Below are 25952 nucleotides of genomic sequence, written 5' to 3'. Positions count from 1 at the left end.
TAGGTGACCTGCTGGGCTTTGTAAAGCTCATTATATATGGTTGATACTTTTCAGGTCAGGGCTCGGGAGCAGGGGATAGAAGTTGATCAGGATCTACAGGTTTTTAGTTCTTTTGATGATTTTGATTCTTTTGTACTCAGGACAGGATAGATTTCAGTACCTGTGATTTTAGCATAGTTCCTGAGTATTGTATATGATGTTTTGAGATATGGATCGACTTGTATATGGATGTTTTAAATTTATAGACTTTTTATAGACTGTTATTAATTGGAGACTATAGATGACTCTGGTAAATGACTGGTTTGATCGACATTCTTTCCAAGTTAGATCTCGGGGCATGACACTCATCAAGTGGGTATGTCTGAAACTGCCCATCTATTCTGTAGAGAGCAGGAAAAATGTAAATGAAAAGCAAATGAGTAATACGTTTAAGTCTCCATAATTTCTTTTTATTGCATAATACGCCCGATGCATTTCTTCATTTTAACCACTCAATCTTAACTCTAGAAACTAGAATCTTCATCTTTATCCCCATTCTTTTGTGCAATTGACCATTATTATATACAATCGATCAAAGATATTTAAACATATCACACTTTAGTATTAATTTATCTTCTAATAATATTGATTGATAATTGCTAATAATACACCCATCACAATCGCATATCATATACTCAAAACTTTGTTATACTAATTTAACTTCTATCTCCTAAATATTTCCTCCTTTGTTCGTTTATTTCCGTGGATTGTCATTTGTAAAAAGCATAAACCAAGATACTCCACTTTAAATATCCTTTGAAAGCATCTAAAAAAATATTTTAAAATTGAGCTAGATGCTAATCCTTGATGCAAAATCTAATTATAATTGGATTTTTTTTTGTTACTCTCCAACTACTTCTAATAATAAAACAATCCCATGTTATCTCATTAGCTTTTCATTTAGATTTTTCCTGCTCGCTACATAATAGATGGGCAGTTTCAGACATACCCACTTGATGAGAGCATCCCGCACCTAGCAAATGATCTACATACAGGTTTCAACCGCCTACCCAATGTGGCAAAAAACTCTCCTAGCCGTTTTAGTCAACAATCACAACAATCGATTAATCGGTACAATAATTATATGCAATCAACAACAATGCATGGTTTGAGGACACATCAGAAAATTCAACCATCCTGATCCAATTATAATATGGTTGATTCACATTCTGCCACTAATAATATGTTCAACAATAGCATGCAATGGGGTGACCTTTACAACTATTTGAACATTTTTTGAATAGCAGTTAGGACATACTTCGCTTTCAGTTTCTTGCCGCATGGATTGAAAGGAATCATATCCAATCTAAGTCATTGTCTTCCAATCCATTACTGGAAATCATATTTATTTTCAATTGATTTGGAATATATGAATCATTTAATTAATGAAGAATAAGCCTAAGCAAAACCAATCAGATCAACTAAATTAAATGATTTATGTCATAATTTTTAGACCAATTTTATATTGACTGCCAACTTCCTCGCACAATCTTTTATTTTTCTCATTCAAATATAATAAAAATATAATCATTTTTTACATACAAGTGCGTGGGCCCCATAGGTTCCATAAATTCAAATTATAATTATAATATTATTCTGTGAACATTTAATTAAAAGTTGTTATCCGAAGTCGGTGGACACTAAAGGGGCAGGCAACAACAATCCAAGTTATGTCTCTTTATTACTTAAATGATTCAAAATTTGATCTTCTATCAATTGTTTTTTTCTCTGTTCTTTGTTATTTTGAGTCTTTGTTTCTCTTTTGTTGTTGAGATTCAGGACTATAGTTGTTGTGTCCTAGAAAATTCACGACGGTAGAGAATGATAAAGTTTAACGTCTTAACATTGTACGAAGATTCAGAACACAAGTAGAAAAAGAGGGGGTGTAACGTTCATAAGAGACACCAGAGTTTTTACGTTGAAACCCCTGAAAAGGGGGAAAAACCACGGGGCCTGGCCCAGTCTGAATAAATCCATTAGTGTTTGCAGTCCATTACAAATGAGGCCCTTCCTTAAGAGGAAGGTCTTGGCTCGATGTGACAAATATACATCATACATAGTATATCACATTGTAGGAGTTGGAAGAATCAATGTTGACATGTTTGTTTGGGGCGATAGAACCATAGTCGGCGAGCAATGTAGGTTAGAAGAACCATATTTGGCGGGTGACGAAGGTCGGAAGGACCATGGTCGACGAGCGACATAGGTCGGAAGGACCATTGTATGGCGATGAAGGTCGGAAGGACCGTAGTCGGCAAGTGATGACATAGGTCAGAAGGATCGTTGTCGGCAGGCGACGAAGGTCGAGAGAACCGTAGTCGGCGGGCTAAGAAGATAGGGAGGTGATGGAGGTCCAAAGGATCATAGTCGGCAGACGACGAAGGTCAGAAAGATTGTAGTCAGCATGCGACGAAGGTCGGGATGAACGTAATCAGATGACAGTGGTTGGGAGGACTGTAGTTGGCGGACTGGCAGAAGTCATGCAGTGTTCGATGGATTGGCGGATGTCCGTCGGTCTCCAAAAAGAACTCCGGCTGCGGTCGGAAAGAATTCCAGTGATGTTCGATAGACAAGCAGAAATTTGACGATGGTCGGCAGACTGGTGGAAGTACGGTGGTGGTCTGCGGACTAGTGGAAGTCCGACGGCGGTTGGCGGACTGGCAGAAGTCCGTCAACAGTTGGGAAGAACTCTATTGGTGTTCGGGAGGAACTCCAGCGGTGGTCAGGATAAACTCCGGCGGTGGTTGGCTGGAACCCCGGTTGAGGTCTGGTCGGGAAGAACTCCGACGGTGGTCGGGAAGAACTCCGGCTGTGGCCGGCATGAACTCCGACGATGGTCGGCATGAACTCTGAAGGTGGTCGGGAGGAACCCCAATAGTGGTCGATGGCAAGAGAACTCCCAAAGTCCTCCATTCCTTTCATTTTTCTTCCTCCTCTTCCTCCTCCTACTCTCCCATGTGAAGAATGAGAGCCTATTTATAGTTTTTTGAGAGTGGCATGACTTGTAAATATGTGGAGGATCAAGGTCAAAATGGGAGTGTTTGAATGGACGGTCGATATTGATCCCCCTGATCATGGTCCGTTTAATGGTCAATTGGATGCCTTAACAATCTCAGAATTAAATGATCTTGGGCTCGTTGGATTTGTCTCGTCGAGCCGCTCGATTTGAATTTAAGCATTCCATGTTTGGAAACCGTTTGGTAATCCAAATTACTGTTTGAACCTTCCAAATGAGCTTTGGGTCTTTGATTTGGACTCATTTGGGCTCAGATTGAGTCAAAATTGGTGTCGTTGGGCTCGTCTTTCCGAGACGTTCAGTTCGACTATAAGTTTGCTGATATTGGAAATCATATTATCTCTGATTTAATTTTTGAAGCTTATAACTCAATTTTGCTTCGAGATTCGTGCATGGTCAAGATAATTTTTTACTGATACATCAATAGTTTTCTTTTCTTTAACTTACTTGTAACTTTCTTTTATCAATGATACGGGCTTTACTCAAAATTTTTGGAAAAAAAAAAAACTTAGATTGGATATGATTCCTTCCAATTCATGTGGCAACAAATTGAAAGAGAAGTACCACCCAATTACTATTAAAAATGTTCAAAATATCTTTAATTTCTCGGGTTAAAACGAGACGTATGACACACTTGTATGTCAAAAAAAAGTATAGATATTTTTATTTTTGATTTATTTGGATAAGAAAAATAAAAGATTGTGATAGGTAGTTGACAATCAATATAATATTGGTCATACAATTATGACATGAATATTTTAATTTAGCTGGTCTGATGCAATGAGATAAAGGTTTGATATTGTCATGGCTGGTTTTGCTTAATCTTGTTTTTCATTTGTAGTGATAAAAATGTGGGAGATATGGACAAGGCACATTGTACACCTACCGTGTTTGGATTCAGGCCAAATTAATTTTGATTATAGGTAGGTGTACAGTGTACTCCTTAATAAAAAAAAATTCTCAAAAAATTCTAATTTTATGTGAATTTAGCTTTAAGTTTAGCTAGGAAAAATTGAATGGTGATTTTTAATGTAAATATAATGGGTAAGAAATAAATATTTTGTTAAATAAAATAATATTTACATTTATTTTTAAGATAAAATTATGTTTTTCCATAAATTTTAATCAAGTATCTTTATCATTTAATTTTTTTAAAAAATTTTGAGAGACTAAAGTGATATAGAATTATTAATATACTTTTTTATATTTGAGTATTTTAATTTAGTGGACTAAATTATAAGTCCCAATTCTTAAAATAATAATATTATATAGACTATCCTGCATTTTTTAAAACTATTGATATTATAATATTAGGTCGGTTTAGCTGACAGTCATTTTCTCCACTAATTTTATATATATATATATATATTCTAAATAAATGTGAGAGAGTTAAAACAGATATGGTGGCGGTTAGTCACCAGACATCACTGCAGATACTTTTTTTTTTGGGACATTTAGGCCATTTAAGGCAAACTCACACACACAACGCATACACATGGACTCGAACCTTGGACCTCTTAGTTGAAAGCCTAAGCTCTCAACCAATAGGCCAAGGAGAGTTGTGTTCACTGCAGATACTCAAGATAATGTTGACAAAAGAGTTTCCAAAAAAAAATTTTTTTTTTTTTGATAAAAAAAAAAAAAAGAAAAAAAAAGCTTGGTTTTGCAAACGGCAAAGCCGCAAAGGTCCTTTTACGCGTGCATAGGCCATAGATCATTTAGACCCCGCTCCCGCTCGTCGTTAAAAGCCGACGGAACTCAAACTCCTCCTTCCTCCTCTAGCTCACTCCACTGCAGCCGACTACTTTCTCACAAGTTTCCGACCTCCCATCATTCGACCCCTTCCCAATAGCCACTTGCCAGTCGCCTTGCTCTCCCTCATCCCACCGAGCCTCCTATACTCAGACCCGACCAAACCCGCAAGCAAGCCGCATGCACACGAAGTTTCTGACAACCTGTCGTGGCTGGAAGACTCAGGAAGCCAACTCCCTCTCCTCCATATCCTTCGCCAACACCTGCTCTGTCGAAGCCCCGACCTGCCCTAGCTCCAGAGCCACACGCGACTGCCAACCTTGAGTTCGACATCCGCCTCCAGCCGAATCGACCCAGGCTGACGAACCTTCTAGCCGCGATCTTCGAGGCCGAGCAGATCTTCTCTCGCGTACAGGTAATCTTCCCCTTCTTCTTCCTCCTCTTCTTCAACCCCTTCTTCTTGTGCTTCTATCTCTTCTTCTACTATTCCTCCCTCTTTTGCTACTACTTCTTCTACCATTTCTTCTTCTTCCTTTCCCTTTCCTGAAAGTTCGGATGGCAAAAATGAATACGAAAACTTGCTTGCATTGTTTGGGGGAGATTGAGTTCTTCTAAGTATTCTTGCTAAAGGGATTAAAGTCATGATTTTCTTGTTTTTTGTGCTAAGATGCTGAAGTTATGCTTGCATTTTTTTTTTCTTTTTATTTTTTCATTTCTCATTTCAACAATTTGAAATTGTTTAGCTTACATAAAATTGCAAAATTAACTAGCATATTTCCTTTTGCTATAAATAATAAGTGAATATGTTGTTGTTTTCCCAGGGTTAAGTTCTTGTATTCCTACCCATTTCACAATGCTCTACGCCATCATCATCTTCATTTTCATCATTTTTCTTATCGCTACCATCACCTACTTAATGTGGAATTACTATGTTGTTGTCCCTCCCCTTCAGCCTGAATACAATGTAGATATTGAGATCGACAATGCTACCCTTAGTACCCGGCCTACGCTCACCTATGCTGAAGCCAAGAGTCGGGATCCGCGAGCGGTCAACGCCATTTGTTGCTCTATTTGTCTTGTTGACTATGAGGAGGACGCGAGAGAGGATAAGGCATTGAGGCTTATGTCAGAGTGTGGACATTTATTTCATGCAACATGTGTGGATCCGTGACTATGGCGGCAACAGACTTGTTCAGTGTGTCAGTCATTCGTGGTGAATTGAAACATGCAAACATCTTTAGCATAGGTAATTCCACTTGAAATTGAACAAGCTTAAATATATACAAATATGGTAATCGGATATGATAGACATCTATAATATATGATAGTAGAGTAATGCCTGCTTGGTTTTACATAAAATATAAATATTCATGTTGGTTATTTGTCATTAGTATGTTAGGTTGTGTGCTTGAAGAATGTTAAAAATCATATATATTTTAAATTAAGTGACATTATTGTTGATGCATGACAATATATTACTTGTGCTTCTTGGGTTGGTCTGTTCCATGTAAAAATGTTGTGATTTTTCTTTTCAATTCTCCATGATGTGACTAAGAATAATGTTTGACTATTGTGTTTGGCTTGAGATTTGATAATAATTTTATCTTGTGATTTATTTATTTTTCAATAAATATAATATATTATAAATTAATGATCATTAATTTCAGAAGAAAGAAGGATAAGAATCACATTAAATTAATTGATTGATGATTCTTTTCTCTCTGTATGTGCAAAACTTTTTACAAAGAAAGTAGATGTGCCAACAAGATGGCTACACTAATTAATGTTGTAGGCATGAGGAACATTAATATTAGCAATGTTGATAAGAGGGAATGATTGATTTATTGAGCTTAGTTTTAGAGCCAAGTTTTGTATCTGTCGAGTATTAGTTGTGGCATTAATGGAGCAAATTTTTTTGTTATGAAAAATTCTCTTAATGGTGTAGTGTTACTTCTTTGTAGGGATATAAAGCTAGAATACAAGAGCTTGAAGGAGAAAATGAAAGATTATAGCAAGAAGGTTGCCAAATTTTATGGTAGTATGTCATCTAAGTGAAGAGGTTCAAACTTGCTGCAAAGTCCAATATAAGTTGCACTTTTCATTTAACTTATTTAATTATTTTAGTTATTAAATTAACTATATTTGTATTCCATATGCCTATCAATGATTGCTGAAATCTGATGGAGCATCAAAACTTTCAATACATCAGCTTATATATATATATATATATCCTTCTTATAAAAATTTTATTTTATATTTTTGTTTTTGTTTTTCACTAAAGTAAAATCTCTCTGCTCCCATAAAAATTTATTTTTTTAGGGGAAAATTTATTTCTTATTTAATTTTAATTTTTTTTTAATCTTATGAGTGATATATTTTTTAAAGAATAATAAATGAAATAAAAAAAATTAAAAATTTCAATGTTAGAGTCAAATTCGAATGAAAAAAATTATTAGAATTAAAAAAAATTATTTAGGCCGCTATAAAAACTTGATCTGATCATTTCGATTCCGAACGCTGCTTACTGGATTCCTCTTCTTTCCGGTTAGGGTTGCCGGATAGGGTTTTTGGATCTATCATATCGATGGTTCGGAAAGAAAGGTAGATATTGTAGGGTTTTTGGAACGCTGTGTGGTTGGTCTTTCTGAACTTCCTTCGTGAGTTCCTCTTCCTCTTCATGCTTCTGCTCTACGTTTGCCCCAATTTCTAGGAGTTTGGAACTTCTCCGACAGATTTCTTAGTTCAAAAATAATAGAATATGCTACTTATTGCCTTCGTATTTTTAATTTCCTTACGAGTTTGGTGTGTTTATTCCAATGTCTCTCCCTCAGCCAACAAAAGCTGCCCCTGGTGCCGAGCTACCACACAACATTAGGAAATCAGTAAATGGCTTCCAGCATGACTGCCCAAGTTTCGGCGTCCAAGAGGAAGGATTCGGCACTGACGAGGGAGGGGGATCAGTTAATCATCACGCCGTTGGGCGCCGGTAATGAAGTGGGGCGCTCCTGCGTGTATATGTCGTACAGAGGAAAGACCGTCTTGGTAAAAGAACATATTTTTTTTCTTCTCTCTTTTCAGGATCCAGTGACTTTTCCATGACCGCAGTGCACTGTCTTCGTCTTCTTTACAGTTTGATTGTGGAATACACCCAGCGTACTCTGGTATGGCTGCACTTCCTTATTTTGACGAGATTGATCCTTCGACCATTGATGTTCTCCTTGTTACACAGTATGAAATCTTTGTCCTGTGAACCTTTTTCTCTCGTGCTTTCACTTATATAAATTCTTGATTCTGCGATAAAAGAAAATTCTTTCCCAAACTTGCTTGGTAAGTCTCTTTTCTTATTTTATTTGTAAAAAATTCAATTATTTTTCTTGTACTTTAATAAGAGGTAAATTTTATCCGCCTGAAGCTCAGTTCTCTTTTTCCATACTTAATGATATGACTCAATAAATTATCTCGCCAAAAGATAGGTAAAATATGGCCTAATTGCAGTATTCTATTTTATTTTGCAGCTTTCATCTAGATCATGCTGCATCCCTTCCATATTTTCTAGAGAAGGTATTCATTAATTTGTTGAGGCCGTCATGGTTTTTTGACTTTTCTGCCCTAAATGCTAATTGTTTGAAGCATGCTCTCAGACCACTTTCAAGGGAAGAGTTTTCATGACTCATGCAACAAAGGCTATTTACAGGCTGCTTTTGTCTGATTATGTTAAAGTAAGTAAAGTCTCCGTTGAGGATATGCTGTTTGATGAGCAAGACATCCTTCGTTCCATGGATAAAATTGAGGTACGATTTATTCCTATGTTTGTATTTATTAAATTTAACATTTCCATATTTTCAATGTGCAACTGTAGTACATCTTCTAAAAAAATAATGCTTTTAGGTTTAATCATTTTTTAATTAAATTAAATGTTTTTTTCCCAGTTAAGGCCTATGCTCCTGTATTTCATAACATTTTTACTATTTAAATTCATGCAAATGTTGTGTGGGTTAGGACATATTCACTCACTTTGATTTCTATAATTATGAGTCCAGTTCAGGAATGTAGTGATTTCAGCTTTTAAGCACCATTGATATCAAAGGAAACTTCAATATATTTGTTTGCACCTGCATGTGGGCACAAAGTAGCATGACTAGGAAACTTGGCTGAGGATTTCAATTATAAAGAAAGAGCGCTAAAGTGATAGGAGATGCATAAGTTTAGCCTAAGATTCAAATAACACAAATATGACGGAACATACTAAAATGGGACGAACTTATATATATAATTTTCTAAATTTAAGAGGTGCAATTGCTCAATCAAAGAATGACCACATATGTTTGTTAAAAGTGACGGCCTGATGGGGATGCACTTATATGTAAGAATTAACAAATAAACATGTTAATCTATTAGTAATTTGTTTATTATTTTATACATATTTTGAGGTTCAATTGCCTTCATCAAAGTATATTTATAAAGAGCTATCAAGGAAAACATGAATTTCTAAATGTAGAAAAAAATTGAATAGTAATAAGGCTTAGTATGATTATAAAAAAATTTGAACTATTGCAAATTTAGTAGCGAGTAATGCAAAAGCTTCAGTTTTTGATGATTTATGGAATAGGCTTGGTTCTAAACATGGAGAAAAGGAGCTGTATAGAATACGTAAGGCAAGAGATCTAGGGATTTTGATAAATTGGATGCTTTAAAAGTGAATATAATGTATCTTTGTTAAACATTTAAATATCAAGGAAAAGTGGAAATTTTACTGAGTAATCAATAAATGAGCTTTAAGAAAGAAATTATTTTGTGAGAGTATAATGAATTATATGATAGATTGATCAAAAGAAGTGAAGTGGATTTAGCTATAAACAAGATGCATGGAGGTGATACTTCAGTTCTATGTGAGATACTTATTGAGATTTGGAGAATTGTGGGATCTTAGTTAAAGTATGAAGATATCGAGAGAAGATGTAAATATTACTTTGAGAATTTGCTAAATGAACTTTAAGTAAGAAATTATTTTAGCAATGTATAATGAAAAATATTATAAAATATATTATAGTGAAGTGAAGTTAGCTTTGAAAAAGATGCATAAAGGTAATATATTGGGTATAGATGAGAAACTTATTGAGTTTTAGAGAATTGTGAGATATTGGAGTTATTTTTCTTAATAAATATTTTAAATTGAATTTTGAAGAGTAAGGCTATGCTAATTTATTGGATAAGAAGCATTTTGGAGCCAATATTTAAGAACAATTGTGATGGTCAAGTTTGTTCAAACTATAGAGGAATCAAACTTATGAGTTATACAGTGAAGCTATGAGAGAGAGAGAGAGAGCAATGGAATGTAGCCTTAAAAAATACATCAATTTTGCACAACCAATTTGGCTTCACACTAGGAAGATTTATCATGGAAGAGTTTTTTTTTTTTTTTAATAATTAGAGAATTATAGAGAACACCAAAGGAACATAACCTCAAATTTCATGTATATAGTAAATCCAATTTGGTTTGATGCCAATTGGATTTACTATGGAAGAGTTTTTTTTTTTGTTAAGAGGATAATTAAAGAAGTATATGAAACAAATAAGTGTTTGTCCTATCAATTTATTTATATTGACAATATATATGATTAAGTACAAGAGAAGTGATTAGATGCACATTGAGGCAGCAAGAAGTGTGGCAAATGTAAGTTGATGTTATTGAATATATATATGATGGGTACTGACTAATATTACTAAAAGTATGCCGTCCCTAAATAAGCATGATTAATATTTCATTGCTTGCTGATGGATCCTACTATCCATCTACTTGCTGTTAATGCCAAGTTTTCAAGATTGCTTTATCCACTTTACAAATACATGACATTGCTTATTCTTTATTTGTATATTATTAAATATAATAAATATTTGAATTTAAATATTTATATCTTGTTTTGTTTTGTTTTTTTAGTTTTTGTTTAGAAAAGTATTTTTTCTGTCTATGGGACAACTGTGGATTATTTTCTCTATTTTTACCTAGCTTGTACTTTAAAACCCTTGAAGAATTGAATTAATAAGGTCTTCTACATATTTTTACATGGTATTAAAGCAATTCTGTCAGCTTCCCCTCATATTTTTCCTGCTCGTTCTTGCTCCATTCCTTCTCATTGCTAGCAATAGAGGAAGCACCTACTTTCTAAGGTGACCGTCAAGCTTGGTCTGTTTTTCTAATCAACAACAACACCTCATTAAAGACCTCTACCCTTCCACTATCTTCCATAAGCTTAACGGACAAAATTTCATCCACTGGTCTCAATCAGTGATGAAGTTTGTTTGTGGGAAAAACAATGAAGATTTTCTTACACGATAGACTCATCACCAAATGAAGAAGACCCTAATTTACGGACATTGAATTTGGAAAATAATATGACGATGTTATAGCCAATTAATTTCATGAAAAATGAAATAGGAGAAAATTTCGTGCACTTAAAACCACTAAAGAAATTTGAGATGTGACAAAAGGAGTCCACTTCAATGTTGGCAATACCTTGATCAAAAGCATTTTTTATGAACTATGAAGGGATGATTTGCTTCTTGATTGAATCAAGAAGGATATGCACCTTTTGGGTAGGTGGAGAATCCTAGAGGAAGAAGAAGCGGAAGAGAAAAACCAGAATTTCATTTTCATAATTTCAATTATAGTAAGGGGGTTTTATTTATAGGCTTGTACAAGTGAAAGAAAGAGGACAAATGTCTAAAATAATAATAAACTAATTTATAAAGTAGCCCTGATGTTATAGATTTATTTCTAATAAAACCAAGGGTTGGTTCAGTCATTAAACTGTTTTCTAGACCGGGTGTACACAATAAACTTTGGATTATTGTTTTGAGATTATTCTTCTGATTTGTGGATCTAATATTCTCTTTATTTTTGTATTAATTTTACATCCATAGTAATGTGTTGGTGCTTAAATGGAATGGAAATGCCTAGATGATAGTCAACAATGTAGGAAGATAGTGTAGTTAGAACGAATGTACAAATTCTTATTCAGGGGCTATTTAGCTACAAGTAGGATTTAACTTTAATATTGTTTAGTAAATCGAAATCCTATAAATTCGAATTTACTAAATTCTGCTAAATTAAAATCCCAAAAATTTTTTACAAGTTAAGTGTTAATTCCTATGGAACTGTTTGACAATGTAATCCTGGATTTAAGGCATTTAGTTCATTGAAAAATTGAATTTGACTTATGTTTAATTTTAATTTACATTTTAAGTGCAAATTACTTATTAATTCTAATTTTAATCACTATTAGGGCTGCAAACGAACCGAACTGAACCGAGCTTCAGTCTGTTCGTGTTCGAGCTCGTTCGCCAAAACCAAGCTCAAGCTCGGCTCGAAGCTTGTTAAGCTTATTGGGCTGTTGTTCGAGTTTGAGCTCGTTTAAAACCAACATGTTCGAGCTCGGCTCGTGTTCAATTTGAGCTCGTTTATTTTCAAGTTAATCGAGCCTTATCGAGCGGCTCGTTTACATGAGCCGAGCCCACTCGAAATTCACAAAATTTCCTTTAATAATTCTAACAGACCCGAGCAAATCAACCCAACCAGCCCAAATAACATTCCATTATCTAACCCAACCCGTCCCGTTCCACCGTCGTTCGCTTTTCAGTTTACACGAACACATTTTATTTTTATAAAGCAACATCATGTATTTCTAGGCAGTGTGGGACTAAACTCCCTTTGACAATTTTTTTTTTGCTTGGGTCATGGAGGTGAGAGAGAAGCAGGTTTGGTCTGTTTAAGTAAGAACGTTGCTGTTATCTAAGCATGCATGGTCACGGAGGAGAGAGAGAAGCAGCTTTCTGCTAGCCCAAATAGTATTCCATCAATTTATTTTTGTTTTTTTATACATCAATAATAATATATATAACTTTAAAAGTATATTATTTTAAATATGATGTGGCCAAAAGTTAATAATATTATTTTTGTTTTCTTATAAGTAAATTATTTTCTAAGTTAATAATATTTTGTAATTTAATATAATTAACATTTTGTTATCTAATATTTCGTTATTTTTTTGTTTTCTTAAAACATTGTTATCTAAGTTAATAATATTATTTTTGTTTTCTTATACAGGCATGTTCACGAGCTCTAAACAATCTTGTTCATGAACATAAACGAGCTGAACGCCAGGGTGTTCAAGATTGTTTATTTAACTATCGAGTATTGTCAAAGTTGTTCAAGCTTGTTCATTTACAATATCAAACGAACATAAACGAGCTCTTATCGAGCCGAGCCACGAGTAATTCGTCGAACGCTCGGTTCATTTGCAGCCCTAATCACTATCAATAAATTATAATTACAAAAATAATATAATTAGAAAATAATTAATTATGAAATAACTTATTAATTTAATTTTTTATTTTTAATTATTGGATCGGCTATTTTTGGTCAGAAAGCATTTTTGGAAATGGATTGATGATTATGATGGTAACAGTGAGTCAGGTTCCCACCACCAGCCTTCGTTGCTGAAACTCTAAAGAATTTTGGTCCTTCAACCATCATTCATTATCGAAATTCTAAGGAATATTGGTCCTTATGCTTACTTCGTGCTTCCAAGACCGAGGAGAGATCGAGCGGGAGGGCTCCTCTCGCGTGCAACGTTCGGAGTCAACCTAGCATAAGCGAGAAAAGTCGGGCATAGGATCTCCTCTTGCATGCGTATGGAAAGAGCTGAGAGTTCCCTCTCATGAGGGTCTAGGGCCGGGACAAGCAAGAGTGTGAGACCTATATTGCTTCCTTCGATCAAACTAGAGGGATCAGAGGCTTTGTGTGCGCCTGTACAGAGTTGATTGAACATGAGTGTTTGGGTAGAGTCTGACGATTGATTTGCATTTGGCTGAAGGCCGGCTTGATTGGATGGGAGGAGATTTGCGTGGCAAGTGCTGAGCCATTTGAGACATGTTTTTTCTGCTGATATCCTTGAAGCTTGTTGCAACCCTAAAAATAGATTTTGTCGTGCCTTCATTGTCGGCCTTTTGTGGTTGCTATCCTATTTATAACAAATGCAACCTTCATTACTGTCATGCTTAATATAGCCTTCATTGCTACCATTTGCTACCACAATGTCTGAAGCTAATTTCTCCCAAAGTTTTGATCAAATGGATGGCTCTATGGTGCACAAAGGGATTTGATAACTTTAATAGTTAGAGTAACTTATAAATTTTTTTTTTAAAAAGAGACTTGATAACTCTACTTTTTTTTTACTAATTACCAAGCTGGGAATGACAGATCTATATTACCTAATTTGAGGGGGAGTGTTAAAATCCCAACCGTCCCCTGGCCCTTGATTCTATGGCCATGATGGAGATCCGTGGGAGGCTCACTTGGATCACGTCGATCTCCTTCCATATTCATGCGGCTGATTTAGAAAGAATTATATTAGGGAAATTATGCATGATTCCATATTTATTTGTTTCTTTATTAAGATATCTTATATAGATCTCTAAATATGGATAGGTTTGTATAATGAAATTAAAAGTCTTTTCCTCTCCAATTCTTTGAATTTTAACGATTATTAATTAGTAATTATAATTATCATTACGAACTAACTATCATAATAATATAATTAGAATATTAGTTAATTATCAATTGATCTAAGTTATTACTTACTTATTAATAAAATGATATTCTTAATTAATTTTAACTAAATTAGTTAAAAAAATTAATTTGTTCCTATGTTATACTTCTCGGCAATGCATGCTTCGCTAGTCGAAGGTTTGCTATGGATTGCTTTTGATCTTCTCCCGCTATTCGTTACTCTTCGACTTCGCCTGCTTAGTGTGATAGGTATAGTGTTGAATAAGACACTAAATAACTTGTTTGCCTCTTTCAATGACTTTCCTTCCTGTCGGGTCCGAAGTCACAGCTCACCGTTCTTCTGTTGGATCTGAAGTAATGACAATGACAAGAGCTTGCTCGTTGTGAAGGTAGCCATCTTCAACCAGATTCTGTAAATCCACCGAACTCCTGAATTTAGTAAATTTGGGATTTACGGCAAAAAAAGGGGAACAAAGGTTTTAACTCGCTGTGAGATTTAACAGTTTCATAAATCCTGTTTGGCAGGATTTAGCATAAATCTTGCTCAAATCTTGCATAAATCATGCATCCAAATAACCCCTCAATCTTAATAAAATTCAGATGATATTTGTTGAAGAATTATGAGCTTAAAGCCTCTTCTTAGCATTCATAATGTTTTCTCTAAGATTCAACGAGAAAAAATAAGAAGACGCTAATGATGGGAGTTGTTTAATAATTCTCAAAACTTTAATAATTCTGGCCTTATAGCTTGTGGAACTTGCTTTTCCATGAGGGTGATAGACCATACATGTTAATAGCATGGAATAACATGCGCTTTGGTGCATAGCACAACGCAACGTAACGCCCACGCTATATTAATGGCAAAGTGCGAGAGGTTTAAATATTGCCTGCTATTTGCACTATGCACTAGTAATAGCACATAGCCTCTCATAGTGCATGCTATTTTAATTTATGCTATTTGGTGCATAGGTGATTCTAGTTATGCCAATGGGAGGCATAGATCTTATAATTGGTGATTTCTATCATAGTTCTTTCTTTTAAATAGTTTAGTGATTGATTTATCTGCTTGATTTTAGCTTTCGGTAAAATTGATACATATTAATCTTTAATGATGAATCTAATCACTGGAATTTTATAGTTAACGGATTTCTTGTAGGATTTTAGATTTTGATGGCTTTATATTATCTTTTAGAATGAATGAAGTGTTATTTTTTATTTGCATAAAAAAGACTTTTTTTTAAAAAATTAAAATTTTGATAAACTATTAATTATGAAGTTCTTTTTCCTTTGTGCAACTCGTCTTAAGATTTGTATTAGTTAACCCTAGCTCTAAGTATTCAATACATCAGTGTAAAATGTAGTAATAATAATAATAATAATAATAATAATAATAATAATAATAATATGTTTTTATATATAAAGCATATTGATTGATATAAACTTTAAAACAAAAATGCACTAGTTGATCCAAAGTGATAAATGTTTAATTTGAAACGAATGTTGCTTAGGTTTAATTACAACATCTAATAAAAAGATTTGAGAGTTACTGTGAATTGATTCCTGTTGAAGGAAAAAAAAAAAGTTGAATTTGAATATTTAACGATCAAATGATTAGTTGCTGAGTTTCATAGAAGCTTTTCTATTAGTTTCCTCCATTAGTGTTTGTGGTGTTTACTCTTTTTCCCCTTTAACTAATGTGAGATTCTTAAATAGCGTTTGCATTGTATTCTTACTTACAGATAAAGAAACAGTGTTTTGCTTTAAATATTGCGTCTTTCATATTTACTTTTTTATTTAGGTATTCCATAGTTCATGTCTTTAGTTAATATAATTAATGGGACCCATGAGAGAGTTCACTTTTTAGAGCAAATTAGAAAGAACAAAAACACATTTAGTTCAAATGAGAGTTCTTCATTGATCTGCCAAGTGTTCACTTTCCTATTTTAGAAGTACCATAGTCACTTTTTCTTCTTCTGCTTTACCATGCCACATGGGTAGTGCCTAAGTGTGTCATGTCATCTTTTCCAGTTTTTTTTTTACCTTGAACCTTTAAAAGCTTATCCTTGCATATGGTCAAAAGAAAAAGTAGTTTTTAGAGAAGAATTACTATTCCCCTACGCAATGTTGGAAGCTCATATCCTTGCAACAGTAGAATTCTGATGTTACCAAGTTAATTCTGGATTGTAACACGGCCAAACTGGCTTTATGCACCACGTTTTTTTATTTTTGGAAGATTTTGTTGGTTATATATATAATGTTCTGCAGTTATATTAATGAGTGCTATCACTTGTATCTATCAGAGGTTTGAGTGGATTAGACAAGTTTCAGGTTATTGATTTCCACCAGACGGTGGAAGTGAATGGAATTCGTTTCTGGTGCTACACCGCTGGCCATGTCCTTGGAGCTGCCATGTTCATGGTAGACATTGCTGGCGTCCGAGTTCTTTATACTGGTGATTATTCTCGGGAAGAAGACCGTCATCTTCGTGCTGCTGAAACCCCACAATTCTCTCCTGATATATGTATCATTGAATCCACCTACGGTGTGCAGCTCCACCAGCCACGTGTTATCCGAGAGAAACGCTTCACGGATGTGATCCATTCAACCATCTCTCAAGGAGGACGAGTGCTTATTCCAGCATTCGCCCTTGGGAGAGCCCAGGAGCTCCTCCTCATCTTGGATGAGTACTGGTCCAACCATCCTGAGCTCCACAACATCCCCATCTATTATGCCTCCCCTCTGGCTAAGAGGTGCATGGCTGTTTACCAGACGTACATTAATGCAATGAATGAGAGGATACGGAATCAATTTGCCAACTCAAACCCCTTTGATTTCAAGCACATCTCTCCTTTGAAGAGTATAGAAAACTTTGACGATGTGGGTCCATCAGTGGTGATGGCAAGCCCGAGTGGTCTTCAGAGTGGTCTCTCTAGACAGCTTTTTGACAGGTGGTGCACAGATAAGAAAAATGCATGTGTGATTCCTGGTTATGTTGTGGAAGGAACACTGGCAAAGACCATAATCAATGAGCCAAAAGAGGTGACCTTAATTAATGGCCTCACGGCTCCTCTAAATATGCAGGTATACTACATCTCCTTCTCGGCTCATGCAGATTTTGCACAGACAAGTACCTTCTTGAAGGAACTTATGCCTCCCAATATAGTTCTTGTTCATGGAGAAGCCAATGAGATGGCCAGGCTTAAGCAGAAGCTTATTACTCTATTTGCTGATCAAAATACAAAGATAATCTCCCCAAAGAATTGCCAGTCCGTTGAGATGTACTTCAGCTCTGAGAAAATGGCCAAGACAATAGGAAGGTTAGCTGAAAGGATGCCAGAAGTTGGCGATACTATCAGTGGACTGCTGGTTAAGAAAGGCTTCACATACCAGATTATGGCGTCAGAAGACCTACATATTTTCTCTCAGCTATCTACTGCAAACATCACACAAAGGATATCTGTCCCTTATAATGGTGCATTTGGAGTTATAAAACACAGATTAAATCAGATATATGAAAGTGTGGTGTCCCCACAAGAGGAGACGGATGTCCCAACCCTTATCGTTCATGAGAGGGTGACCATAAGACATGAGTCGGAGAGCTTTGTGAGTATGCAGTGGTCTTCTGATCCGATCAGTGATATGGTCTCAGATTCTGTTGTGGCCTTAATCTTGAACATAAATAGGGAAGGCCCGAAAGTAATGCCTGTGGTGGAGAACAAGACTGAGGAGGAGAACGAAAGGATGGCACAGAAGGTGACATTTGCTTTGCTGGTATCCCTTTTTGGTGATGTGAAGGTTGGGGAGGAAGGGAAGCTGATCGTCACGGTTGATAGTGATGTTGCTCGTTTGAATGTGAAGAATGGTGAAGTTGAATGCGAGAATGAGGCTCTCAAGGACAGAGTGAAGACAGCATTTCGACGCATTCAAAGTGCAGTGAGGCCAATCCCACTATCGACATCTTGATCTGATTTGTTTCATGGTTAACAAAGTTTTTTTTTTTTTTAAATTACTTTTTTATTTTACTAGGGTAGTGGAACTTTTGACTAGCAGCTGGATTTCATCTATGTATTTTGATATGTTTGTTCGGGCTCAGTTTTTTCAGTCAAGAAAAATGCTAGTCATGACGGTGGAGGAGATGGTCCAACCCACGAACTAAGGCAAACTTTTTTTCCGGAGCTATTACTCTTATTTGCGAGTCTTGTGATTATTGAAGCTTTCTTTTTTATTTCCTGGACATTCACATCGGGATGGTTAACGTTTGTTGTCATCGAGTCCCTAAACATTTCATGTTTGCTGATTAAGTTTCTTCATCTCGTTGTTACTTCCGATTTTTATGCTGTATGTATATTCTCTTGTTTCTAAGATATAATGGAATGAAAGATGTGGTGGCTCTTCAGTGGTAAGGGTTGCTTGATCTGCATGTTTAAGACAATATTTTGACCAATTGAATGGAAGCTAGCATGCAGGTATATGCAACTCGTAGGAGTCAGCCAAGCTTGTCTTGTAGGAGCTTCATCTAGAGGGTATATCATATATGCATTCCATTCAGAGGGAGATTTGCTCTATCAAGATTCAGTAAGGGCAAGCATTTGCCCCAGTGATGATGCTTTGGGTATGAAACATTTTGCAAAAAAATTATGGTTGCATGCTGGTGGGAGTACATTCAATCGATGTTTGAAAATCTGATCGTACTAACTAGTTTAATTGATGCGATCGTGTATAAAGCATAATGACAATTAGCATATACACAGTGCAACTTTCATTGTACTCATCATATGCCTGTAGAAATGAACGTTGAACTAAATGAACAGTAAATATATGCATGTCATATATTCCACGTTTAAATGCAGTGTTTTATAATTAATATTATTATACATTTCAATTAAAATGATGTATATATGCAAAGCCATCGAGTGAAATGTTAATTTAAACTAGTTAAAATATCCTGAATATTCAGGATGATGATATTCATCACATGTTAAAAATATATATGGTAGAAATTTATTAGAACTAGAGATATTGCATTTTAATGAAGTTTAGGAGATAAAATAAATAAAATAAAAATGGAATTCGGGTTATCTACCATGATGGACAAAAATGGCCCTAAATGAGCTTTGTCTCTCCTCTTTATCCTCCTTCCTACCTCTTCCCCTCTTTCTTTTCTGGTAAGGCAGCAATTAAGCAAGGGATGGCTAAGGTGGTGAGTTAAGAAAGATGGATTGAGATATTTTAATATTTAAAACCTCTATTCTGACCTAGCATCATGACACTTAACTCCCCAAGGCCTTGTTATGCTCCTAGAGAATCTTCTAGATTCTCCACCTGAGACTCGGATCCATAATAAAGCCACTCGGCATCGCACGCCTTTAGTTACCCATTTTTTCTCCAAAAATTCAAGAGCTCAAAGCGGGGGCATTGCAAACCCTACTGTCGTGGTGCTCTCACATAACAAATTTTGTAAATGTAGGAAAGTTTGTAGAAACTAAGAATCAAGATTTTTCACCGTGGGCTTCATCGGAGAGAAGGAGGATGAACAGTGAAAGACAGAAAATGGATTATTATTATTATCTCTGAATCGTAGCTACAGGTATGAATATATAGATGCATAAAGTAAGTAACTAGGTACACGTGTCATATGCTATGGACTAGACTTAACCAGCTGTATAATTACATTGATTAGCAAATAGAATATGTAATTAACTGCTCTAATATCTCCTGTCAAACGGATTGTTCGTCTTGAACAGTCAGTTTGGATCGAAGTTCCTTGAATCGGGGAGTGGAGAGAGGCTTGGTTAATATATCTGCTAGCTGATACGTCGTACTGATGGGAAGAAGACGAAGTGCCTGATTCTGAATGTGATCGCGAAGGAAGCGGTGATCGATCTCGATATGCTTCGTCCGTGCGTGGAACACTGGATTATGAGCAAGAGCGATGGCCGACATGTTGTCGCAGAACAGATCAATGGGCTTAGAATGAGGAATGGAGAAGTCGTTTAGCAGGCGTTTCAGCCAAATAATGTCCGCCGTGGCCGCTGCGAGCGCACGATACTCGGATTCCGTTGAGGATCTAGCAACGGTGGTTTGTTTCTTGACCACCCACGAAATGAGTGTCTCCCCAAGGAAAGTACAATGATCGGTTGTTGATTTTCTCGTTGTAGGATCACTAGCCCAGTCGGCGTCGGAGTATGTAGTCAGTGTAAGCGGAGCTAACTTGACTCTTTAGCTTATGAGCCAACTCGATTAAAAAACATTAATATAAAATGTACTTAAAATATATTAGCATTCAAGATTTTAAATAAAAAATTGTTAAAAATATTTAAAATATGTATATGACTTTCTTATGATAAGTGATTCTTTATTATTTTTCTTTTAATGTCTCATTTTTTTTTATCATTTTATTAGAATAGTTTTTGAGTCTTATTTAATTTATCACTTTCATAATAAATGAGTCAACTTGTGTGCAGACAAGAACACATAAAATAAAGCTCGAGCTCGAACTCAAAATCAATTAATTAATCAAGCTCAAGCTAGAGTTGACTCGAGTTCGACTCGACTCATTTATACTTATATATACACATATAAGTTCAATTTGTTCCTTCATTTTTTTATTTAATAAGTTTTGTACATTTGATAGACTTTGTCAGTTTTTTTTTTTTTTCTATTCTCTTTCATATAGCACAAGAATATTAATATTTGATTCATTTTTAAAAAATAATTGGTTAAACTATAATTATATGGTTCAAAGGGTCGTGTATTCAAAGGAGATTCGAATCTTATTTGTACAAGCAATCAAATCTAGTTTAATTTGAACATTTATTCGAACATGATTCCAATACATGCTTAAGCTATGTTCAAACAATGATCAAATTCATTTCTTTGATTCTGCATCTGACTATGTGTTTGAACTCTATTAAAATGATATAATTTATTTATTTGGGTCATATCCATCAAATCCTCTCTTGCGTTGCCTTGGTTGCTCCCGCTCTGGACATTTTGGACTAAAGAAAAATAAATGAAGAATTAGGAGAAGGAGAGCGCGAGATGATGCCGCAGGTAGCCGGGCAGGCAATGTTGCCATTGTGTGCCTCCTCAGCTATGTCTCAATACTCCGTTTCAGCCTTCCAATTGTCTCTGCCTCTGCTCCCGCGCTCCAGCTCCAAGCTGCCTTTCTCCTTTTGCTTCCCGCCCCTTAATCCTTCCTCGCCGCCATCTTCCACTCCACCGCCTGCTGTGATTTCCCTTCCCCTCGACACCAATTTAGAGAACCCCAGCCGCTCCGTCGCCGTTCGCTCCCGTCTTAGCCAGCTATGCAAGGAAGGCCGGACCGAATTCGCCCGCCGCCTTTTCGACGCTCTCCCCAGGCCCATCCCGACCATTCTTTGGAATGCCCTCCTCATTGGCTATGTTTGCAATTCCATGCCAGACGATGCCCTCCGACTCTACCACCTTATGAATTCCACTTCCAAGGCGTGCTCCGACCACTACACCTACTCGTCCGTCCTAAAGGCGTGCGCCGACTCACGCCGCCTCCGCCTCGGCCAGTCTATCCACTGCCGCATCCTGCGCCGTTCTCCGACACGCCCCACCAACCGCGTTCTCAACAACTCTCTCCTCAACATGTACGCGTCAGCGCTCGATCCCCACCACGTATTTGTCGTGGATGCCGTCCGCTTGCTGTTCGACAGAATGCCCAAGAGAAACGTGGTGTCTTGGAACACGCTGATTGGGTGGTACGTAAGGTCCCGCCGACCGGCCGTCGCGCTGGAACAGTTTCGGCGCATGATTGAGACAGGAATTAGGCCCTCCCCTGTCAGCTTTGTGAACGTCTTCCCTGCTGCTGCCTCAATTGGTTCCATGGAGGGATTCAACTACTGGCCCGACTTGCTCTACGGTATGCTTATCAAATTTGGGAGCGAGTACGTTGCAAATGTCTTCGTCGTGAGTTCTGCCATATTCATGTATTCTGAGCGATCGGATGTCCAATCTGCCAGGCGGATCTTTGACTGCGCCGCTGAGAAGAACATCCAAGTATGGAATACCATGATTGGGTGTTATGTTCAGAATGCTTGCTACCAAGAAGCTCTTGCACTTTTTTTGCAAGTTTTGGAATCTGTTGAGGTTGTTGCGGATGATGTGACTTTCCTGGCCTCCCTGATGGCAATTTCAGGGTTGCAGGAGAATGGGTTAGGACAACAGGTTCATGCGTACCTGATCAAAGAGAATACAACAAAGCCGCTTTCTTTGATCCTCAACAATGCTCTCATGGTCATGTATTCGAGATGTGATGATGTCATATCTGCTTTAGACGTTTTCTGCCTCATGTCAGAGAGAGATATTGTGAGTTGGAACACCATGGTTTCTGCCTTTGTGCAGAAAGGCCGGAACTTTGAAGGTCTGCGGCTTGTATATGAGATGCACAAGGCAGGCCTGGCAGCTGATTCAGTCACAGTTACCGCGTTGCTTTCAGCAGCATCTAATCTGGGCAGCCTCAATGTGGGAAAGGAAACACATGGCTATCTCATCCGCCATGGAATTGCGTTTGAAGGGATGCTTAGTTATCTCATCGACATGTATGCAAAATCTGGTTGCGTTGAGACAGCTGGACGCATCTTTGAAGGGGATGAATGTGATGAGAGAGATCAGGTCACATGGAATGCTATGATTGCTGGGTATATGCACAATAAAAATCTTGACAGGGCTGTTTCTTTGTTCTGCAAAATGCTGGGTGGAAACTGCTTGCCTAACCATGTAACCATCTCATTAATCCTCCCTTCTTGTGACCCTATTGAAGGAATCCAAGCTGGCAAACAGATTCATGGGTTTGCCATCCGCCAACACCTGGATAATAACGTCTTCGTAGGCACGGCCCTTGCAGACATGTATTCAAAGTGCGGCGGGATTACCTTCGCTGACAGAGTGTTCAATTTCATGAAGGAAAAGAACAGAGTCACCTATACTACAATGCTTTCAGGCTTTGGCCAGCATGGGCTTGGTGAGAGAGCTCTTTCGCTTTTCAAGAACATGCAGTCTTTGGACATAAAGCCTGATGCACTAACTTTCGTGGCGCTCATATCAGCTTGTAGTTACAGTGGCCTAATCGATGAGGGCCTGGCTGTTTTTGAATCGATGGAAGAGTATGGGGTTGTGGCTACAACTGAGCATTACTGCTGTGTTGTGGACTTGTTAGGTAGAGCCGGGAGGGTAGAGAAAGCATATGAGTTTGTGAGGGATCTTGGTGATAGTGGAAATCACGTTGGCATTTGGGGTTCCTTGCTTGCAGCCTGTAAGCTTCATGGTAAGTACGAGTTGGGGAAATTGGTCTCAAGGAGGTTATTTGACATGGAAAATGAAAATCAAAATGGTATCGCAGGTTACCATGTTCTAATGTCAAATGTGTATGCTGCGGAGGGGAGATGGGATGGTGTTCACCGAGTAAGGCAGGAAATGAAAGGAAAGGGGTTGATAAAGGAGCCTGGTTCCAGTTGGATTGAGGTGCGGGATGCATCTCACAGATTCATGTCAAGAGATAAAAATCACCCTGAAGGTGACCAAATACACGCGATGCTTGATCGGTTGGCATTAGATATGAGGTCATCAGTTGACAAACATGATAGCTCTGACCTTACTTGTGAGATCTCGGATTTAGATTTATAATTGTCTGATGACGAGTCATCCCACCGGGTGGCTTATGGAATTTTGACATTTATTCGTTAAAGACAGTGCGCTGTTGACCTTCAAAATTCCTTGGCCGCAAGCATTGCAAAGGTCCTCAAGCAATAGAGGACTCTAATTTGTCCTGAGATGGATGCTCTATCCTCATGGGTGCATTTTTTCAACCGATTATACTCCTAGAAAAAATAGAAAAGCTCAGGCTCCGGAGGACTTTCGAATGTTTAGGGCATGCATTAAAAATATTGTCATCTGAATCCAAAATTGATGGTCGTGCATCCAAAGAGAGGCTTCCAGACGTACCGTCATTAGCTTCCTAGCTTGGACGCCTTTTCTGCTATTCCAGACGTACCATTTTTTCTTTTCCATACAAGGTTCTGTTTGGTTGCTTGTAGAAAAGGAGTATGCTTTAGATGATGACGATGAGTTTATTTTCATTCAATTTATATGTTAAAACTATATCATTATATTTGAAGAAGCTTTTGAAGTTTCAGATAGATGTTGATTTCTAATAACATCTGTTACATCCCCCTGTACCAACCATTTCAGCATAACTGGGTCAGTTGTGTTAAAGAACCTGACACATCATGTACCTTCTAGGCCTTTTCTGTACAGAACTCTATATATATTGAGTTCACCTGTTATTTCATTAATAAGATTCATTTCTATTATTTCACTTTCCTCTGCTTCTCTCGTCTTCCTCTATCTTTCTGTTGGTCTTTCAAGAATTCTTTAGGAACTCTATCAAGTTGAACCCTAGCGAGTTGCGATCAACGAGCGAACCAGCAAGGCGGGATGGCCGAAACACGCGAAGCAACTGAAGCGAAGCACGAGAGTGGAATCAAGTGAGCAAGATGGCACGAGCGCGACGCTTGGGCAGATGAATGCATGCGAATAACTTGATTCGCTCACATGCTGTGAAGTCGAAGGCTGGGAATTAGTTCGCTCGAGTTTGAACGAAGGACAAGGAGAAGGAGAAGTTTGTGCTCAACCGAGAATGATGTGGTGTATCATGGTTCCGCGTGACAGCTCAACGGACCATCATGCCGTATAACTACATACAACCTCCACTTTCGCTGCTTTAGTAATTCCGCATATTTTCTGCTTTCTGCCAGGCGCCAGCTAGTGGCCAACCAGCTCAGCATTTTCATTTTATTAGTTATTTCCTTAATATATGTAGTGTAGAAGAGATGGAAAAGAGGTAGAGATGAATATACTGATATCTGAAAACTTCTCCACCTACCTCTAAACTTCTTCTTCTTCCCTCTTCCCTCTTTGCTTCCCCTGTTTTCTCTATTCTCTTTGTTTTCTTGCAAGTTATCCGGTTTCCACACCATTTGGTATCAGAGCTCGGTATCGAGCTTAATGGCAGAAGGAAGCAAATGTCCGGCGGTCGAGGAGGATCGTAGCTTGGATGTAATGTGGGTGACGCAAGCAGACATTGTTCGCCGGCTGGAAACACTTACCACGGAGTTCTTCTGATTCTCTGCGGAGATGAAGACCGAGATTCGATCCCTTAGGACGAATCGAACACAACAGACGGTTGGCAGACCAGTTCCGCCGGCAATAACACCGGCACTGCGTCCTCACTTGGGTCGTCGACTCCACACAACCATTTCGGCGATCTCGGACTCAGATGACGACGCCGAATGGCAGCAACCGTTGGAAGCATCTGATTCAGCGGAAGAGGATAGAGCCAATTATTATGAGCAACCCCGCAGGCACCTAGCTCCACAGCGTCAACAAGGCGAATTCCGTATCAAGTTGGACATTCCTTTCTTTAACGGACGCCTGCACATTGAAGATTACCTGGATTGGGAGCGAGCCGTTGAAGCCTTCTTCGACTATATGGAGATTGCACCCGAAAAATAGGTCAAGTATGTGGCCTGTCGACTGAAGAGGGGAGCT

General features: G+C 37.4%; 2 protein-coding genes across 4 annotated transcripts; both read left to right on the top strand.

The window, feature by feature from the left end:
• The first annotated feature begins 7303 nt into the window (after positions 1 to 7303).
• Positions 7304 to 18696, top strand: LOC110110593 (cleavage and polyadenylation specificity factor subunit 3-I). 3 transcript variants are annotated; one of them, XM_020842152.2, is made up of 6 exons: positions 7304 to 7464; positions 7639 to 7849; positions 7938 to 8035; positions 8323 to 8368; positions 8449 to 8598; positions 16704 to 18696. In XM_020842152.2, exons 2-6 carry the CDS (start codon positions 7694 to 7696, stop codon positions 18336 to 18338), a joined length of 2085 nt encoding a protein of 694 aa, XP_020697811.1. In that variant the 5' UTR covers positions 7304 to 7464; positions 7639 to 7693; the 3' UTR covers positions 18339 to 18696. The 3 variants fall into 3 exon arrangements, with proteins under 3 accessions (XP_020697811.1, XP_020697812.1, XP_020697815.1); XM_020842153.2 differs by having other exon boundaries at positions 7320 to 7408; XM_020842156.2 differs by lacking the exons at positions 7304 to 7464; positions 7639 to 7849; positions 7938 to 8035 and having other exon boundaries at positions 16676 to 18696.
• A 2636-nt stretch (positions 18697 to 21332) lies between these two features.
• Positions 21333 to 24720, top strand: LOC110110654 (pentatricopeptide repeat-containing protein At3g22150, chloroplastic). Its single transcript, XM_020842248.2, has one exon. The coding sequence runs from the start codon at positions 21417 to 21419 to the stop codon at positions 24027 to 24029; it is 2613 nt and encodes an 870-aa protein (XP_020697907.1). The 5' UTR covers positions 21333 to 21416; the 3' UTR covers positions 24030 to 24720.
• Positions 24721 to 25952: the final 1232 nt, after the last annotated feature.

The sequence above is a fragment of the Dendrobium catenatum genome, unplaced genomic scaffold (genome assembly GCF_001605985.2).
Source record: "Dendrobium catenatum unplaced genomic scaffold, ASM160598v2 fragScaff_scaffold_1639, whole genome shotgun sequence".
NCBI classification, from domain to species: Eukaryota; Viridiplantae; Streptophyta; class Magnoliopsida; order Asparagales; family Orchidaceae; genus Dendrobium; species Dendrobium catenatum.
Note: the sequence above shows the minus strand (reverse complement) of the source record. Positions and strands in the feature narration are given on the sequence as shown.

Coding starts and splice junctions, on each gene's coding strand:
- LOC110110593 (XM_020842152.2), top strand. CDS start 7,694: ATGGCTTCCAGCATGACTGCCCAAGTTTCGGCGTCCAAGAGGAAGGAT. Junction 7,850..7,937: donor ACAGAGGAAAGACCGTCTTG/GTAAAAGAACAT, acceptor TCTTCTTTACAG/TTTGATTGTGGAATACACCC. Junction 8,599..16,703: donor GTTCCATGGATAAAATTGAG/GTACGATTTATT, acceptor GACAAGTTTCAG/GTTATTGATTTCCACCAGAC.
- LOC110110654 (XM_020842248.2), top strand. CDS start 21,417: ATGATGCCGCAGGTAGCCGGGCAGGCAATGTTGCCATTGTGTGCCTCC.